Source organism: Leuciscus leuciscus (assembly GCF_965113295.1).
Source record: "Leuciscus leuciscus genome assembly, chromosome: 21".
NCBI lineage: Eukaryota > Metazoa > Chordata > Actinopteri > Cypriniformes > Leuciscidae > Leuciscus > Leuciscus leuciscus.
In genome coordinates this window covers 28,879,138-28,894,969 of record NC_138745.1, presented here as the reverse complement: position 1 = coordinate 28,894,969, position 15,832 = coordinate 28,879,138, and the positions used below count along the sequence as shown (strand labels likewise).

Genomic DNA, 15,832 nt, shown 5'->3' with positions numbered 1-15,832 from the left:
GTTGTTAGAGAAAAAAAAAATGGACAGACAGAGGGGAAACGAAAATAAATAAATAAAAGGACATAAAAAGAACACAAAAGAAAAAAGATAGAGAAGGAGATTAGTTTCAGCTAGTGACGGTTGGATGACAATATGACATTACTAATTACAGCTACTGTAAGAGAAAACTGCTCAAAGTCTACATTAACACGGCAAAATCATGAAAGCCTCATGATTTAACTCCAGAACCCACCTCCCAGGTGAAAATGGTTAAAGAAGCAAAAAGGCAAATCAATTACAGAGTCATTACGAATTAAACTAACAGCACTTAATAGTTAGTAGCAGTCAACAGAGTCTGGGTGTTTGGAAAAACCGACCTCAATCCTGGATTAAGAGATGCAAGGATCCTCTGACTGCTATTAAGCATTAGAGTGCTGCTTCAATTCAAAAGCCACAAAGCTGCTAGTGATAATGATATGGATTCATGAGTAGTTACAGAGATGTGACGAGAGAAGTAAAATCAGAGAGTGACAGGCTAATCAAAAGATTTCTAGACAGCACAAAAAGTTTGGTGGTTTTTTTAACTCAAATTTTATTGCCTTTAAAATTGGACTATTTACAAAAAAAAAATAATAATACAGAATGCTAATCAAACAGAATTGATACTAAAGCACATTGGCTGAAATTTAGGGCTAAAACAACACTACAAAACACAATGAACACAGTCTACTTGTTTCGCAAGCTGATAAACTCTTAGCCTAAAACCTTATAAGACAGTGTTTCAAGACCGTCACAGGTACGACATCCTAAAAACAAAATGTACCCCTTATGGAAAAATAACATGGCATTGTTCTCCAAGCTTACATGTTTATAAATTCCCTATTCATTTACAAATACAATAGAATTTCATAAATGTTCTTGCTTTATAGTTAAACATATTGCTTTCATAAACTCATCTTTAAAAGATCACACACGATAACTGGTTTTCCATACATTTGACAAAATTCAAAAAGAAGCTTACTGCAAAACAACAAAGAAACAAACAAACCAAAAATGGAATATTTCGCCAGTTCATCTGTTGTTCTTGTGCTAACAGGCAGGCACAGTGTCAGTGTGTAACCGTCCTGCTTTGATAAACAACCTAACATCTCATGAGGTTTTTTGCGTTTCTTGTTTCACTTTGCTCTGTCTGAGTAGCGCAGACTAGGAGCTGGTGATTTAAAATCTTCAGTGCAAAATACTTGTGCCATATTTTTATGATGAGGAATTTCTTGAATGGAGAGTTTAAGGGATCATAAGCACCTTTATAATGCACCGAGCAACTATTTTAAAAAACGAGTAGTGCATATGATGACTTACACTCTCAAACAAGTCCTAACCTTCATAACCGTCTAGTCTATCTCATGTGACACTGTCCAAGCCAGGTGCTAGGAATATTTCATCCAATGCATTTCATTCAAAATCTTTTACAAATGATCAGAGATCTTTCTGTGGCTGTGGACAGTAAGCCAGACAAGGTAGATTTGACTTTTTGTGCAATTTCACAATTGTTATGCATTAAACTGGTCAGTTGTATTGGTCTATTAAATTATGACATGTTAAAGTCTTATGGGAGTGAAATTCACTTATATTGATCAGTAGATTCTCACATTTAAAGTTTTTTTTTTTTTTCAGGAGTCATAGTTATATGTACAGTTTTGGCACATTCACATGTTTGTAATATGAGTTGTTTAATTCAGTTTCAATTACAGCAATCTTTAAAAGCTGGTGCTGTAATTCCCTTAGATCCAGTTTATTCCATTTAAGGCATTTGAAAGAATTTTTTATCATGAATATGCTCAGTGACCCGGGCCAGAAATGATTACTTTTAACTTAAAATACAGTGATCAACTGATCTATACATAAAAACTGCAGTAAAAGGTATAAATAAAATATGTAAGTTGAGGAAAGATTCTCAAGAATGCATTAGAAAATTGTAATATGAGGGAAAAAACAAACAGATTTTGCAGAAATCAAAGTATCTTTACAGAAGAAATACTGTAATAAGATACAGCTTATAACAAGCCTGAAATAATATTCAGTAGTTTGAAGTTTCTCAATTAATATGATTAAGTATACATCTGGATAAATTGGGTAAAATCTTCTAAACATTATTTATGCTTGTCTGGCCAGGTTGAACTATGATAAATAATATTATGTTTCATTATGTGAGACTTTAAAAAAAAATCTTAGATCTTCCTCCAAAACCTAAATCTTGTTTAAAAGTTGTTCCATTATTCAGAAAAACTCTTTGTAAGCTGCCAAAAACTGTTTCAAAGGATCAGGATTGGAAAGTAGATTTAAATGGGACACTAATGTACTGTATTCAAGCGGCATACAATGAGCTTCAAATACACTAAAACTATGAAAGAATATTAAAGGAATGACAAATGAAGAATAAACCGAAGCAAACAAACAGGTGAGCTCCATTACCCTTCATTGACTATGAGCCTGAAGGCCATCACAACGTCATCAGTGTAAGGAGTGCAGTGGACAGTCAGTTTTGCTCCATGTAGGTTCTGTGAACCCAAAGTGGTTCTAACACTATCACACTAGTTTTTCATCTACATACGTCCACAACTAAACTTCAGGTCATGTTTGTCTCAATATACAATGCATGTAAGTGCTGAAGTTATCAGATCATACCAATAGTCTGTTCCAAAACCTGGTGAGCTGCCTACAGAGGCAGTTGTTATGAGCTATAGTAATATGTTCACTGATTACATTTTGACTTTAAGGCCATTCGCAATGTGAGGACAAAGATTGCCTCGTTTTACCTCATTTTAGCCTAAGGCGGAATGGTATATATCCTTCACGGAAAAGGCAATCCGAGAATGCATTGTGACGTTGCATTCATTTTATTACTGACAAGTATTGATAAAAAAATATATAAAAAAAAAAAAGTTCAGTATACTCTATCAAGTATTTGTGTTCTATGCAGGAGCGTAGTTTGTTAGTTTGAAGCTTTTATACGCGCTAAGTTCCCGTCTGAACTGAATGGACAAATTATCAGCACAAAATTGAACCCCAGTTTATTTAATTCTACGTTTGTGGCGCGCAAATCACCTAATACTGTGCACGCGTTACGTAACGCGAGCTGTTCCTATCGCGACGCCGATGATAAAATGTGCGATCCATTTGTATTATTTTGAGAATTAACAACTTTGAAACGCTATGGAGAAAGTCAAACATGATCTAAAACAGCTACATAAACTAAAAAGACTGATGAAAACAGGAGAAAACATAATCAAGTTTTTAAACTACTCATGACCACCCATACTAGAATTTATCACAGTTTTTTTTTGTTTTTTTTGGCTATTTGTAGATTAATAAAAATAGAAAAAAGTCAACATTGAGGAGCCATCAATGGTCTCACATGTAATTCTAGCCTTATCGTAACAAATGCTATAGTTAAACAATTACAAGAACTATATGATACATTTTCATTAGGGCAAGTACAGTATGGACGTTCTTGAATTACTGACCAAACAAGCAGTTTTTCCCCATGTGTAAAATGTGTTCTGTTCTAATGATGACGGACAGGAAAAACCTGGCCTTCAGATATTCCAAGAGATGACATAGCTGTAATCATTATGAGTCTGATGAACTGTTAAGGAATAGGAAATAAATCATTTCAATATAAGAAAAATGTAAAGTGAGTTTGACTTCCCATGGCATTTTGAAGAAGAAAATTCTGTCAAACTGATAAGGTTCCAGATGCTTAAATAATATAAAATACATAATATATCCTATGTAAACAAGTAATTGTTAACTATAGGCTATTTCTTTATTGCAGTTATGTTATCAACCAACTTTGCATGTGTGGACTATAGGTACCACAAAAGACCATTTTGCAAAATTAAACAAATAAATGTCATAAGGGAGCATTCTCTGAGACCCCGCTAAAACGGTTCACACATCAACCCCCCAATGTTCTATGTATCTATATATCCTTAAAGTATCACACTGTTAGCTTAGCAACATGCTAACTGCAAACTTTGAAACTACTGAAATCAATTGCAAGTCGAGTCTCCTGTGCGGAATGTAATTTATGTTACGTGTTCCCTAAGTAGAGTGTTCCAAATTGTACATTAACAGTGTTCCATGGTGGTTATGATGCTCTTTTTGAAGGTAGCTCACTAGATTTTGGAACAGAGCTGAAATCTCTGAGTTTGGAATGTTTTCATACGCCATAAGGATGTTTTGACCTATTGTAAATCAGTTTTTTTGCTCCAGTATTCTATTTTTTTTAACCTTTGCTTCAGTGACCCCAAGAACATGCTCAACATATAATACGAGTAAGATGATAACACCTTCAGTTTCAATGCATTTCTAGGTTGGCAGGTTTAGTGAGTAAACAAACCCTGCACAGTATGACTGGCATGTACTTTACCCGATAACAGCAACACTGAAATCTCAAATGATGCTTTTGTTTGGCAGGTTAGAAGTTGCTAAAAACAGTTCATCTCTTTGTATTGAGTGAGATGCAATGAAAAAGACAGTGTAATCAGCATACTGAAGACGACAAAGTACACACACACACACACACAGAGCACAGTTTGAACACTGGAGCTAAACTAACCTCGTTCTGCGGTCACTACCCTTTGGTAAGGATGGACGCGCATATCCTGCCTTCGTACTTTAGTAGTCACTGCACCTGCTCAGAGCGCAACATTGCCAACAAAACAAGAATTAACAGATTATTCATCAAAATACATTAAAACAACATTTCACTCAAAATTGTTTCACAAACAAGGCTTGGAAGTCCAAATTACAAGCCACAAGTGACCCTTTCTCCATTGTGAAATCACATCATGTTGTTCCCCTTCTCAATTTCCCAGAAAATCTGAAGTATTTCCATAACAACACAAATTCTGCTTAATGCTCTGACTAATTTAAAACTATAGAGCCCTTGTATTCCTCTCAATTCACAAGATGCTTCAGATAAAATGAATTCACTACAGGCTTTCATGGAGAATGTTTTTCACAAGCACGTTATATTAGCAATAATACTGATCACTCTCTAAATATCTAAGATACAGTTGCAGGAGAAATTAAGTGATACAAATATTACAAGCTAAACAAATATAGATTATTTTCCAACAGAGGAATGTAATAAGGCTTAATTATCAGTATTTATCTGAAGATATCAATTTTTTAATCTATGAATAAGTCAATAAAACAGTTAAGACCAGTGTAAACATGAGTAGTAATGATCTTTAGTCTTTTGTTTCTTATAAAAATCAGTTTCTTCGTTTGCTCTTTTGTTCCAAGGCAGCTGTAAAGCAAAGCATTTTTAACACTCGCATGGGCTGAAGACTGTGTAAAACCCCTGAGCATTACTAGCCTTTTGTCGGGAAAGCCATACCTACAAGGACAAGACAGAACGCTGGAGTTAGTCTACTGGATCTCCGAGCAAATGAGGACAAACTGTGTACTCCAAACAGGGTTGGACATACAGAATATAATATGAAATAAAATTAAATGTATCTTTTTAAAATATAATCAAATGTATATAATAAAACAAATATAAAAATACTTAAAGGTATAGCGGAGGATTTTTTACTTCTGGGTGGATCACCTATACTATTGGTCCTCCTAATTGTCAATCATTCTGGTGAATCAATCAAACTTATTCAAAAAGTGGAGAGGGCGGGTCTTATCTAAAATTCGGAAAGATCCTCCACTATACCTTTAAATATAAAAAAATTATGTATTTTATTGTTTAATAAAATAAAACAAGATATTAACATAAAATGTATTATTATTGGTAACTCTTTATAATAAGTATAGAGTAACAAAGCAATAATATAATTTGCAAACTACTAGTTTATAGTTAATAGTTTATAAACTGCAGGTAATACATTAATAGACTAAATACAAATAGGGATTAATTAAAAAAGTGTTATTGTTTAATTAGCTCATATGTAAAGAGTTAGATAATGCTTTGTTAACAACTTATAAACCATGAATATTTCACACTTTAGATTACGTTATGGAAAATCGGAAAATGTCCTTAATTAAGTGCTTTAATCCAGCCTTTATTGGACATTAATTACATTAGTATTAAGAGTTCCTTAAAATGTTTCAAAGTATTATATAAATTGTTACCTTATTATTATTAATATTATTATGAATATAAACTGCTACAGACAGATGAACAGTATAGCAAAATCTCTAACTGTTGACAAAAACCATGCATTTTGGGTATATCATGCCAGTCATAACTCCAAATCATGGTAATCACATAATCTGTACAAAATACCTTTAAAGACAAACAAATGATCAAATCTCTTACCTAAAACACCACTGGAGTCAATAGGATATTCAAGAATGGAGGCAGGGGCTAGGGTGTAGGGGTAATCGTAGGGTGCATAGATGATGCCTGACTCGGGGGTCTGGGGTAAGAGGTGGTGCGGTGTGCCCGTGGGCATGAGGGCAGAGGTCTGGATCTGTCGGATGAGGGGCATGAGGGTGGGTGCGTTGGGTGCAGGGTTACGCAGTGCCCCAGTGGGCATCCCCGGGGAGGGACCGGTGAGAATGCGGGGAGCTTGTGCTGTGGCGGCCAGGGAGAAGGCTAAAGCTGCTAAACAGAACAAGATGCACAAGAGCAAACACACAAAGATGTGAGGAGAAAAGAAACTCAGGTGCTAATCAATCTACCTTGTTTTACATTTCAAAAAGCAAACCAGCTGCCGGTTTGCGTATTAATTCATCCACATGGCAACAAAAAATTTGAGACAGGCAACTTTGGCTGTACTGCAGAATTTAGCTCCAACCATGATAAAAACTCGCCTGCCTGCTTTCTAGCATTCTCCAAGACATAACCTGCGTCCCTATTCAGAGGCTACATCCTTCGGAGGCCGATTGTGTCACGGTGGCGCGACAAAGGCGGTCCCAATTCAAAGGCTCCTTCAAATGCGTCCTTTGTTTCCCGTGCAATGAAGGATAAAAGCCTTGCCTACCACCAGGATTTTGCCGAAATATTTTTGACAGAAATTGACAAGTTGCACTTCTAAACATAAGTATTGGGTTTCAGCTTACTCAAATATCTAATGATTCAACGTTTGTATCATTAGATATTTGAGACCATGGTGAACATATTTACATAGTTTGTGAACCCTGGTTTGTTTTCAGACAGCTTAACATAACTTTCAAAAAAGTCCAGTACAAATGTTACTGCCACTCATCAACAACAGCAGCTGTCAGTTGCTTGGAGACAAGAACAATCTTCCGTAGGCTCGACCGTCCCATTTAACAGTGCTCGTTCCGACCTTCGCTGACTTCGAAGGATGCAGCCTTTGAATTGGGACACAGCTATTGATTAGCTTGTTCAGGTGTGTTTGATTAGGGTTGGAGCAGGACAGTGGTCCTCCAGGACCAAAGTTACCCATCCCTGGTTTAGGTCATCATTATTGTAAGTCAATATTCAAACTTTCTTTTTAATCAAGTTCACAAAACCCCAAAATAGACAGCATATCTAAAAACTGAAATGATGTACAAAAAGACTCAGTGTAAGATGTACGCTAAGTGGCTCGGGTTTAATTAATTGCAAGAAAAGATTGGTTTATAGCAAAACCCTAATCAGAATGTTTGAGGAATATCAATATGGTGCTCCAATATCTTGCAAGCACTGTAAACAAAGCTAAAGAGCCCAATAGAGGCGAGTTGTATTGCAAAAAAGATATAGAGGGATGAATATTAGAGGGGAGGAGAATCTGGACAGATAAACAGGTCGATGTTGATGATGTCATTCTTACGTGACTTGATATTGGCGTCTCTGTATGTGCCGTTGAGTATGGCCAGCTCCATCAGCTGCATTTTTTTCAAGCTGTCTTCACCTTCAGCCTGCCCATACACAAGAAAAAAGTTGTTTAGAATAATTTTACATTGTTTAGCTTACTTAAAAAAGCTGGATTCTACACGACAACACTTTTTGTTTACTAGAATGTTTGAGAAGTAGGCAGTGCAGTGGCGTGGGTAAGCTAATGTTTCACACTTGCTAACAGCTAGCAGATGATTTACTCTGCCACTGTTAAAACAAGCCAGCCCCAAAGAGCAAGAGGTTAAAAAAACAGATAACATTACTCTCAGCAGCGAATACTGCGACCAACGCCTCTCTGCATTCCCGTTTTCCGTGGCTTATCCTACAAGCTGTTTCCCCCTCTGCATAGTTCACTTCCCCTGAAGTGGACACTTTCTTGTCTATTAATGATGAAGTGCTTCATATGAACCACTGGTTCTCAGTCAGGGGGCCTCAGCAAACCTCCAAAGATGCCACAAGATGACTTACAATTATTAAAATAAGACAAAAGTATTTAAATAATTACGAACTACAAAATCAAGGTATTTCTTATTTTAGGTTAACAAGGTTGTTGTTGTTGTTGTTGTTTTTTAAAGGGATACTCCACTTTTTTTGGAAATAGGCTCATTTTACCGTTTTCGAATCCATTCAGCCGATCTCCAGGTCTGGCGGTACCACTTTTAGCATAGCTTCTTGTTCAAAGTTTCTTGATTATTACGCAGGAATGAGAGTATAGTTCCTAGCCATATCAGCCTAGAAAATCTCAACTTTTCATTTTCCGTCGGTCTTAGTACACGATGTAACTACAGAAGAGTCAAGTTTTAAATAGGAAAAATATCGAAACTCTTTGGTCATTTTTTTGAGAGAGATGCTAATGGTCCTGTCCGATTCAATGATCTATGCTAAGCTATGCTAAAAGTGGTTCCGCCAGACCCGGAGTTCGGCTGAATGGATTCGAAAACGGTAAGACTCAACTGTTTAACTCTGGGGGAGTTGTAAAATGAGCCTATTTCCAAAAAAAGTGGAGTATCCCTTTAAGAACCAGGATTCCCACAGTCTTGGAAACTTGGAAATATGAGGTAGCCTAATTAAAAAATGTCTAGACCTGGAAAAGTCATGTAAATGAATAAAATCACATAATACATGTGTATGTATATATATCACTGATATAAATACACACACAATCAATTATTAGTATATGTTATTATTATATATAAATATTTATCAATTTTTAAAATATAAATGTACATTCATTTTAAATATGTATTTTTTTTATATTCTTCTAGTTATGCTAAACTCTCAATTTTTTTTTACATTAATCAAGTAATATCATGAACGCCTGGAAAAGTTATGAGGCCTTCAAATATTGTGGACAATATTCTATTGTCTACAATATTCTATTGTCTACAACACTTGTTTTCCACCTAATCATTTATCTGTACATGACATGTAAAACAGCCATAAATGCACTGATCTATTGACAGCAACTGTATCAAAATTCAAGCCTAAATAAGTGAAAAGATCAGCAACAGACTTTTCATCAAGCTCTCAGACAGTAAAGTCTGAGTTCAGAGCAGGTCAGGGAGGGGCATGGCAGACAGTCCACAGAATAATATGAACTATGTCAGCAAGCAGAGAAGCGAAAGAAAAGCGGAGCTTTTCAAAGTGGGATCAGTGTGAGAATGTGTGTGTGTGTGTGTGTGTGTACCACCCTTCTCTCTGCTTGCTTTGGTGAGATCTCCCAGCCAATTGACTGAAGCTAGTGAATATCAACCACTATTTAGACTGTGTTAGTGAAAATACATATATAACAATTATAATCTTTTGATGAAGGAAATGCTGAATTCAACAAAAATTGCTGAAAAATCTGAATTATTCTCGTGAAATGAACTTCTCTTCCATTAGCTTTTAGTAGAAAATGGTGGAAGAGCACAAGTCAAGCTCAAACCCGTTATGAAAAGACATTTAAAAACTCCATGTACTATAGATCTGTGGTTCTCAACTGATTTGGTCATGGGACCTACATCTTCCCATGGTCATGAAGCCACAACCAAAATTTTAGGGATTTGAAAAAAAGCTAATTTATTTCTCAAAAATGGTTGAAACACACACAAGTAGGCCTACCGTCCCACTTAACTTAACATACACATAAATTGTAAGAATATAACTAACACAAGATAAACAATTTATATCCCCCATTCATACTATAGTTTTTCATTATACAATATAGTTGGCATGAGCTACTGTACCACAGTCATCAAAAATATAGAAAAATAAAGTGGTATTTCGGGTTAAGACTACGGAAACTACCATGGTAAATACACAATACTAGCATGAACTGTTAATGAAACATCTGGACACTGATCCATATATTTAGGTTATAAAAAAAAATACATTGAAAAAATATACTGGATGCCAAATCTTTAGTTTAGTCACCATTTAATTCAGGAAAGAAACGAATGGGATGAATTTGCTTAGACAGTGATTTGTTGCTATGGGGATACTTTTATATCTTGATATATAATTGCAGAGACTATTTTTTTCTCCCAAGTGAGACAGAAAGACTAGAGATTCCAGTCTCTGAGGGGAAAATATGTCTTCCATATGTTTTGGGCCTTGAGCTGGAAAATAAACGCCACAATAACATTTTTGAAATATGAAAATGGTGAAGAAGAAGTGCATGACACTGACTTGCCTAAAACAGATCAAATTGAATTCAAAATAAATATCAAAACATTATCTTTGAACACTACTTTATTACAAAAAAGCAACTTCTACAAATGTCTCACAGCTTTAAATGAGTAGGCAGTGGCAAAAAAAATTAAATAAAAAATAAATAACCTGAACACTTCCCCTGGATGGTTTGATGAAGACAAACACAAACGCAGTGGGTTTACCTTTAAGACGAGAGCTTCCTGGAGTAAACAGTGCTAAACTTTATAAAGAGCTTATTCCCCATTCAGGATTCCATTGCAGAGAAAGGGCACAACTGTCAATCAAGGATCAGTGCATCCCAAGAGGGTTTCCATAGTAGCACCACAGGGAGTCCAGAAACCCTCTCTCTTTGACAGCAGAGGAGCGATTACAATCCACAATTACACAATATTCCTGAATTCCATTCTCTGATTCTATTGTGCTTTCTACATTAAATAGCTGCTTTTCACAAGAAATACCACAGACTCAAGAAATGCTTTTTCTGTATTTCACTTTAAAGTTCACAAAACAACATTTGCAACAGTATTATTTTATTATTATTTTAAAACTATTACAGTATTCATTAATATTTTAATTAGCCTGTTTTAATCATTGTTTAAATGATCTGTTCAAAATCATTTCCTGTAATAAATTAAAATTTTAACAATACCAACACAAACATTATGTCTGTAATGTTACATATTTTTGAGTGAAATGGAACAATAACTGAGAAAAAAAAACTATGCAACCGATTTTACAGGTATCGAACAAGAATAATATCTGTCATTGACTGGATTATGTCTCTACTTGATAGATAAAAAACTAAGAAAAACAGTTAAAGTTAAGAAGGCATTTTGATGTTAAGCGACACAGCAAAATCGTTTCAGAGGACATGGAAATAGTATTAAAGCAAATATAACCAATTTTGATTTCAATCTTTTTTTTTACTTTAGTTTTACATTTTAGTATAAAGTCCTAAAAAAAAAACTTTTAAAAAGTAAATTGTTCTTCTTGACATTTGAATGTATCCAGCTAAGAATATTGCTATATTTCAATGTCTGATCTCGTAGCTATTTTATAAATGAAAAGAAATGAAAAAACGTTGTGAAAAACACTACAGAAAAAGAACATTTCTCTCAAATCTCACCAGGCTTCTAATGGCACTTCCTCCTAACCTGCTGTCACTTCCTTTAGACCCAAAGGTTAATTGGCATTCAGCTCTGCATCCCAGGGCAATGCTGAGACTTCTGTTGTTCCCCTGTGGGGATCTTTTGAGTCTTGACCCTTCAGTCCTGAGCTCCTCATTAATTTATAAGCAAAGGTAATTAAGCCTATTAAAAACTGCACACGGTGCTCACCTTTGCACATCTAGATCTCATGTGTGCTCATTGGCTCCAAATTTATTCTCATGGAGGAAAGCAACTCCTCTGTTTCTGTTCCCTGCTCACATTTACCAGTCTGAGGATGCAGAGCAACTAGCAGGGAAACAGAAAACCTGCTGAGCGCAGCTCTTTCGATTAATAGTGTTCTCCTCAGAGTAAATATATGTATCAGTGCCCAAGCAGCTTGTTTGCAAATCAATGTGATTTTTCCACTCTACACATTTTTTAAAAACCTCTTCTCAATAAATACACACAAGGTCAGGAGATCAAAGGGACAAATCACTCACCGCCGGGACAAGCAGTTTCTTGACCTCCTCGACGGCTCTCTTGAGTTTGATCTCGGCACGGTTCTGAGAGTCTTCCACAGTGATGAGGACATGCAGGTCTTCGTTCAGGTGTTCCCAGTTGGGCTTTCCTCTGTTTTGCTCTTCCTGTTCAAATGAAAACAGAAGAACCGTTTGAGAACCAGGGATGTGTGCACTATTCAAAGCTGAATTCAGATTTTTTTTGATCAATTCCCGAATTTGAATTGATGTGTCAAACAGGACGCAGAATTTCAATTCGAATTTAAATGCAAGCAAAATTTATTCAAATTAAAAGGGATTTAATTAAAAAATTTTAAGGGATTAATTAATTGTAAGGGAGTCAATTCTTCGGACAAATAGACAAATAGACAGATAGACAGATAGAAAGTGGTAGGGTGAGATTGGGAAATGACTTGATTCGCCCACATAAGAACTACTGGTAGACGTGTCGGAGAACATACACAACCGGCCAGGCCACATTTCCAACAAGACATTTTTCAAAAGTATTTTCCAGGGACATTTGTAAGACTTTGGATCAATTGCCTATGAGCGCACAGACCGCTTCCTTTGAATACGCAGTGCCACAGTTTCCATGGAAACTTTTCCAGACTCTTATTCCAACTGTACAGCTAAACATGGACACAACCTAAAACATCAACAGACACTTAGCAACAGTTAACTTAGAGACAAGTGACTGTCGGTTAATCTCAGGGTTCAGAACGCCAACAGCAGTGACAATCCTGTTGCCATAGAAATGGGGCGTTGAGCCTTATTGAATGCATTGTCTCTCCAGCTGGGTTTTTCATCACAGCGGGGCTTATGTTTACAACACAGCTCAGGCCTACAGAACAATCCATTACTGTGAACTCGCTCGCTGCCTTCTGAGGTTCCCACTTCAAGCAATCACAGACATCGCCATGGCCTCAAGGGAAAAGTTTGAATGAGAGTAACAAAGACATAGACGGCCCGGCTTCATCCTTGACCGGGGGACGCCAGCCTCAGATCACAGTTGGTGGCGTTATATTTGCTAATAAGTGGCTGTCACCTCCTCAAAATATCGAGTAATTAGATGATCAAATATGTGCATCCGATAAGGCTGCAGTCTTGAGCACAGCTGGTTATGTGCTAATAATAACTGTAATTTTGACTCTGAAAAAGTCTAAGCAGCAGCACAATGCATAGAGGTCTTCTGGCCTACTTTTGGTGGGTCGGCAGTTTTGTGCACAACACAGCAAAGTATGAAAAAGTTAATAACAGCTATAGATCAACAGTGAATGTAAAAGGCCAATCCAACACAAGCTGTAAATTACAGAAAGTTCACATCAACACGATTTTAGCAAGCTTTCATAGAAGGATTGTGCACCTAATGGTGCATTTGGTCTATTTTCCATTTTCATTCGTACGCAAACTTCCCTCAAACTTAGAATCTTTATTTTGCTTTTGCAAGATCCGAATTACAGCGTACAGCCTAAACAGGCTATTCCGTCATGTCATGTGATATTATAAACGTAGCAGTTTGCTATAGTAATAATTGACAAAAATATAAATCTGCCATCATTTACTTCAAAATCAGTGTGACTTTCTTCTGTGGAATATGAAAGGATATCCAAGTTGCTCTTTTCCATAAAATGAAACCATAAGATGTTCCTCACATAAAGATAATCGAATGTAAATAACCAACAAAGTTTTAATATTTGGATAAATTCACATTTTAATTACGAACACCTTTCACAGCCAAAAAACCTAACCCTATTATTTGTTTATTCCAGGAAATGTGACAGTAAATCTAATTTAGAGAAAGAGAACAGATGCATATGGCATCTCCATTTGACGCATGACTTGTTTGCCCCTGGCTGTAACTTTTCTTATTTTTCTCGCTTCCTTGATTGCCATAATTTTTCACAAGATTTATGCACAAGTTTCGCTCTGCTGTCAGAGTAGTTTCAGTGTTACAGAAAATAAGTTTGCAGAACACCAGAGGGCTTGATGGTTTCATAATCTCACATTCATTTTAGCACAATACTCAAAAACTTCACAGATTTAATTTTGACATGCTATTATGACAACAGCTTTTTGCACTGCTGTCAGAAAACAATTATGTCAAACTTGAGGAAACAGCTGAGGTTTAAACTTTCCATTTCAATTGTCTGTTCTGCGCTTCCTAGAAGTGCAACACTATAGTCTGGCAAAGAATGCTGAGCCACCAGTCTGTTTTTCCGTCTTGACCCACAGTACGAAACAGCCTTTATAAGCATCTCTGGTGTGATAGACGTAGATTGTGCAATACAGTGAGAGAATGGCGCTTTGCCTAAGGCATCTCAGCTCATTGTGTTCCATTAATTCCCCATCAATCTGAATCTCATCAATGCGTCTAACCCAATATTTTACAGTGTTTGCTCTTAATGTTTTATGTGCATGCGTGTGTAGGCAGTAGAAGTTGCACTGTGAGGAATAAACACAGATGGTGTATCCTCAAAAATCTCAAACTGATGAAACAAGTGATTTCTATTATGTAAAAAGAAGACATTCATGATCCATCTGTGGATCACTACTACAGGCTTGGTGTGTGGGAGTGGGAAACAGGCCTGAACTCAAAACGGTAGTTGCTAGTGTCTGTATACCACATTGAAATCAAACAGGATGACATCAAGCACTTTAGAAAAGCACCAATGCAACGCCATTAAAGCATTACAACATTTTGTAGCATTATTTGTTCTGTTCTTGTTTATTTGTTCTTTTCTTGATTTTTTTATAGTTTAAAGTACTGGCTATTTGCAACATGCTCATACTTCCTCTTACCTAAAAACTTGGGACTAAATGGTGTAGGATGAGACATTGCAAGGAAGTGAAACCGTATTCTTTGAGCTTGAAAAATCGAGCATTCTCCTTTATCTAATAGCACTCATTTTCATTTTAATGCGAGTCATTTTTCCTCTGTGTCAGGCAGCCTTGGAGGCTGGCAGATCGTCTGCCTCAGTTCTACAGTTGGGAAGGCCATGCAGACTCCGTCAGGAATTCCATTAAAATGGAATTGCCTGCATTTTGTCTCCTCCCATTTGGTATCTATTAGTTATGCGCTGTCGCAAAGATAGTATATGGTCTTCGTCACTATAAAACATGCAGTAAAAACGGCTCACAAGCTCTTCCATCATCAAAGAAAGAAAGAAAGAAAGAAAGAAAGAAAGAAAGAAAGAAAGAAAGAAAGAAAGAAAGAAAGAAAGAAAGAAAGAAAGAAAGAAAGAAAGAAAGAAAGAAAGAAAGAAAGAAAGAAAGAAAGAAAGAAAGAACGAAAACAAAACAAGTTGCTGACAAATGTTTAAGTACAATCAACTTGGATGTTTGAGTCATTTAATTTAAATGAAATTAAACTGACTTATTTATAATAATTTAATCTTGCATAACTTACAAAAATGTTGAAAATTGCTCAACTTATTTTGATGAGTTAAAGTAATGTAAAAACATGTTGTCATTACTTATTGATCACATCTTTTTTATAGTGAAAAAAAAGAACAATAGAAAGAAATAGTAAAAAGGGAAGGGAAAGAGAAAAAGAAATTGAAATAAAAACAGAAACACAGTAAAAAGAAATAAAAGAGGAAAAGTAAAAAAATAGTAAAATGCAAAAAGAA

The 15,832-nt window shown here is 35.9% G+C and overlaps 1 protein-coding gene and 1 long non-coding RNA gene across 7 annotated transcripts in view; one reads left to right on the top strand and one right to left on the bottom strand.

Moving 5' to 3' along the window:
• qki2 (QKI, KH domain containing, RNA binding 2) overlaps window positions 1-15,832 on the bottom strand; it is a 36,867-nt gene that overhangs the window by 1,982 nt on the left and 19,053 nt on the right. For 2 of the 6 annotated variants that reach the window (XR_014201029.1, XR_014201030.1), the window contains exons 4-7: window positions 12,186-12,329; window positions 7,779-7,866; window positions 6,317-6,604; window positions 4,601-5,386 (exon numbers count right to left, since the gene is read on the bottom strand). Coding sequence is in view for 4 of the 6 variants with exons in the window: in XM_082151656.1 (XP_082007782.1) it covers window positions 4,601-4,675; window positions 6,317-6,604; window positions 7,779-7,866; window positions 12,186-12,329 (595 nt within the window). In the remaining 2 variants the exon portion in view is untranslated. Of the gene's footprint in view, window positions 1-3,359; window positions 5,387-6,316; window positions 6,605-7,778; window positions 7,867-12,185; window positions 12,330-15,832 lie in introns of those variants that run through there. The other 4 variants (XM_082151656.1, XM_082151658.1, XM_082151657.1 and 1 more) reach the window with 3 other exon arrangements.
• LOC309485057 lies at window positions 3-3,462 on the top strand. The gene is made up of 2 exons (XR_014201033.1): window positions 3-2,926; window positions 2,976-3,462. It is a non-coding gene; the product is annotated as an uncharacterized lncRNA (long non-coding RNA).